The sequence below is a fragment of the Elephantulus edwardii genome, unplaced genomic scaffold (assembly GCF_000299155.1).
Source record: "Elephantulus edwardii isolate Elephantulus edwardi_28Jun2011 unplaced genomic scaffold, EleEdw1.0 scaffold00024, whole genome shotgun sequence".
Classification (NCBI taxonomy): Eukaryota; Metazoa; Chordata; class Mammalia; order Macroscelidea; family Macroscelididae; genus Elephantulus; species Elephantulus edwardii.
In genome coordinates, this window is record NW_006399774.1 from 18,058,768 (window position 1) to 18,063,303 (window position 4,536).

Consider the following 4,536-nt stretch of genomic DNA (forward strand, 5'->3'; position numbering starts at 1 on the left):
GTGAAGGTAGGTGTTTGATCGCATCCAACGACGCCGTAGAAGACAAGCCCTGGTGACCTGCTTGCATTAAGTGACAGCAGAGAAAACTCAATGGAGCGATTCTGTTCTCAGCCCATGGGGTCTCCTAGGTCAGGACCACCTGGGCTGCAGTAGCCTTTGTGCTTTGTCTCCTCACTCTGCCTCTCCTAACTTGACTTCCTCTCCTGATCTCTTCTGCACATCTCCCTCTGCTCTCTGAGAGGGAGGTCTCTGCGTGGTACAAACGAGTCGCATTTACCTTCTAACTGAAAGGTTGATGGGACAAACTCACCCGAGGAAGGCAAGTGTGGCATGAGCTTATGTAAAGATTGCTGCTGTTGGCTGGTTGGGTCCATTTCACCCCATGCGACAGAGATGGCTGCCGGGAATGGTTCTTCTCTGGGAGGGCGGGGTGCCTGTGAGGCCTGATCTGACTGCTTGGAGGCTTTCTGTTTGCGTCACCCTTGCCTCGATCTTGGAAGTTTCTTGTCGTACAGTCTCTTTTTCTCTGTTGCTTTAGTATCACAAAGGAAGTTACCTCTCCATGAACAGAACGTGGTCACCTCTTAAAGCACTTGCTGATCCTCTCATGCGTCTCTAAATGTCTTCTTGTCAGACAGTGCGTGGAATATGTTACCAGCACTCCCGAACCAGCCAACTGGTCAACCGACCAAAGAGCTCTGTTGCCGTCTGTTGGTGGTGGTCCTGCAGGACAGAGTGGGCTGCCCTGCGGTCTCCAAGGCTGTGAGTCTTTACGGAAGCGGACTGCTGTGTTTTTCTTCCGTGAACCGTCTGGAGGCTTTGAACCGTTGCCTTCTCAGTTAGCAGCTGAGTCCGTAAACGATGCTGCTAAGGGCTCCTCCAGCAGTCTCTCTTGTCTCAAACTCCCACTTCAGTGTCATTATTTTAAGGGAAGCGCCTTATCCCCTACCTCACCAAATTTACTAAGGCCACCTGAGGCTTTCAATTCTTATTGCCTATCATCTTCTAATGCCACCCACTCAGCTCCTCCTCCACACCCCCAACACAATGTGTCCCTGTGACCTTCCTCCTCTCCAGGGGAGTCCCGTTGTCTCAGCCTCAAAGCCCTAACCAGCCACCTCTCCGCACACTCACTTGCCCGGTTTTTGCTTTTCCTACGCGGAGTCTTCATTCTCTCCCTCTCTGCTGGATCCTTCCTGCCATTTGTGATGGAGTTTCCTGTCAACTCACCAGTATTTGTAGTAAAAAAAAAAAAAAAATGAGAACAATAAAAGACTTTTAAAAATAAACCTTGGTCGGTACTTTTGTCTTCCAGCTTTCACTTACTCCTTTCTGTCTGCCTCCCTGAGAAAGTTCTCCATGCCAGGTGCCCAGTGCCTTCCATAGTCTTTTGTTAATATGGTCCTGCTCTTGTCACTTGGCCTCATCATTCTTTCTTCTTGGTGGGCTGATTATGCTGAATAATGGTTCATCCGAAAGATATGCCTGTTCCTAATCCTTGAGTCTTTCTCTCTCTCTCTCCCCCTCCCTTACCCCTCCCCCTCCCCCTTTCACACACACACACACACACACACACCCACACACCCAGGGCTCACTGGCTATTTCAGCACTCAATCTCAGTACTGTCAAGTTGACTCCAATTCCTAGCAACCCTGGAGGATAAAGTAGAAATGCCTCATCACATTTCTCAGGCTACAAACTGTAATGAGAGCAGACTGCCTCATCTTTAAAACTGAAGAAAAGTTAGTGAAACTTTGTGTTAGTGGCTCAGCCCATAACCCAACATACCACCGAGGCTTTGTGATTGTTAGAATGTCTGTTCTAAACGTTTGTAGCCTGTCCCCCTCCCCCCAGGACCTCCATCCTTCGGTGGGAAACCAGCCCTTCTTCCCCCGGTTCTCTGCCCCGGTGTCTTCCACCCCAGCTAGATGGAGGTCTGTTCTCTTCTTCAGTCATGATCTCCTCTGCTTTCTCTCAGGAGCGTCCACTGTGCTACTTGTCTTCGCTCAGTACCCACATGACCTGACTGCACCCCTTCTCCACGGCCCGGGTTACCAGCACCTTAGTCTCCAAGTTATTGTGTTTCATCCCCGGCAGAGAAGGGTCTCGTTCCTCACTGACTGCGTGCAGCGCGCCACTATCTCTTCACTGTGAGCCGCCTTTCTTCTGTGACTTCCTTATGTACATACTTGTCTTTTCTGCCGTGGGACACGAGCTTCTCTAAGGACATGACCCGTGTGAGTGTAGCTTCCGAAGTCCCATTACTTTCTTCATCAGAGTTTTAAAAAAGATTTATTAGCAACATTTTTTCTTATTTACTTATTATTCTTACATGGCCTAATTTCTGATAGCTTGGGTCTGTTTTGTGGTATTAGCCAAGAATATAATGAGGTTGAAAAAATAATTATAAAGATCAAAATCATGTAGAAGCAAGTGGACACGAGATAAGGAATTTCACATACTCATATAGACATTGTGTTGTCAAAAATCTTTATTCAGAAACTATACAAGCAAGCTAAGAAGTAAAACTGAAGTGGCAGCAAGTCACATTCCTTCACTGGTGACATTGGCAATCAGCGGGTCCAGTGATGCCAGTGATGGCACTAGGGTTGATTTTACCCTCTTGATAACCCTAACCCTCCCCCAGGACCAGGCCACACAGAATCATTGGCAATGGTATTACCACTTTCAGGCATAGAAGAATAAGTGGTAAACAGAGTTGTAAATCACTTGCACGCACGATTTCTTAGACTGTATGAATATTAACCACAGTGGAAAAAGGATTGAATCTGTCAATGACTTCATCTTGCTTGGATCGATCATCCACATCCTTGGTATTAGTAGTCAGCAAATCAGGAGATGAATTGTGCAAAGTCCTCTGTCAGGAATCTATCCAAAATGTTGAAGAGCAATGATGCCAGTTTGAAGACTAAGGTGTACAAAATTCAGGCCATGGTCTCCTCAATCACCTTCTACATACGCATCAGAGAGCTGAACAATGAGTAAGGATAACAGAAGATGAACTGATGCCTTCGAGCTGTGGTGCTGGAGAAGAGTACTGAATATCCCACGGATTGCCCAAAGAACAAACAGGAATGTCTTGGAAAGGGTGCAGCCAGAGTGCCCCTTGGAAGTCAAGATGGCGAAGCTTTATCTTTTACACTTTGGACATGTAACTGGGTGACGCTATTCTTTGGAAAGGGTCATCATGCTTGGAAAGATGGAGGATTAGCGAAGCAAAGAAAGATCCTCCAAAGAGATGGATGGGCGTGCTGACTTGAGCAGGGGCTGTAATGCGTCACAGATGATGAGGACAGACCAGGGTTCAAGTTCACTGTTCATAGGGTCGCTAAGAGTTGTATTCGATTTGATGATACTTAGCAATAACAACAATGTTCTTTTGTGAAATATTTCTGCCCTGAATTACAGCACTATTAATTACAGCATTGCGAGTGACTGAGCAGAAGCCTTTTTATTTTTCTTTATAACATTTCAGTGACACCACAATTTTGTGACACATTATTAAAAAGACCCATTAGTCATTTGTAGGTATTGAAAAAATTATCCCCTAACAGTATCTCATTTAATCTCCATCACACTGGTATGATATTCATATCTTGCATATGAAGGAATGGAAGCTTAGGTTGCTATAATAATTCTTTAAGGTTACGGAACAGATAAACTAGGTTGAAAATATGAAGTCAGTCTGTCAGTCTGACTTTGAATCATAGCCTTTCACCAGACCACATAGTAGCCAGTTATTCTTTTTTTTTTTCCAAGTCACTTTGTCTTTAATAATCTGACCGTGTCATTCACTGCAGGTAAACATACTCCCATTCAAGGAGATGCGACCATGATTCCCTCCTCCAAACATCATCGAGGCTGGACTCCAGAAAGACGTAGGGCTGGGAACCAGGGCTTCCCGGCTCCCAGACTGCAAACGTCATGATGGGAAGCCGCTGAGGGGCAGCAGGCGGCAGACGAGACGTGAACTACGCGGGGCCTCAGAGGACCGGACACGGCTGCTGGGTCATGAGCACCTTGAAGCGTTTCTTGTTGGTGATTCGGTGTCTCGAGTACTTATCGTCCGGGGAGAATTGCGCTGGATGGGCTGAACAGGTCTGTTGTCCCATAGGGTGGAACTTCTTCAGCGTATAGACCCATTCTCCCTCCTCATTAAGATAATACTGGAGAAACATCGCCACACTCCTGCCAGCCGGTTATTCTTGTAATTATTTTGCTCTTATTTCCTTTCCCACTAGGAAATGTCAAGCCCCTGCAGGGTCTGAAAGCCTTTTTAAAAATACTTTTTTCCTTTTGTGTACTAAATAGTGTTAGTGTCATCATATGTTATGGGTTGCACTGTTAAGTGAAAGGTTGGCAGTTCAAATCCGCCAGCTGCTCAAGAGAAAGATGGGCATCTCCCGTCCGTGAAGATTTACAGCCTGGAATCCGGATGGAGGGGCGCCATGAACTAGAGAGGACTCGAGGGCAGTGGGTTTGGTTTGGGATTGATTTTCTTTTAATTCCTACTTC

General features: G+C 46.3%; 1 protein-coding gene across 1 annotated transcript; it reads right to left on the bottom strand.

Moving 5' to 3' along the window:
- Positions 1–4,004: 4,004 nt before the first annotated feature.
- LOC102867906 (H/ACA ribonucleoprotein complex subunit 3-like) lies at positions 4,005–4,199 on the bottom strand. The gene has a single exon (XM_006882778.1). It carries the CDS (start codon positions 4,197–4,199, stop codon positions 4,005–4,007), a length of 195 nt encoding a protein of 64 aa, XP_006882840.1.
- Positions 4,200–4,536: the final 337 nt, after the last annotated feature.

What these genes read in the sequence shown, in the direction of transcription:
- LOC102867906 (XM_006882778.1), bottom strand. Translation starts at nt 4,199, where the DNA reads ATGTTTCTCCAGTATTATCTTAATGAGGAGGGAGAATGGGTCTATACG.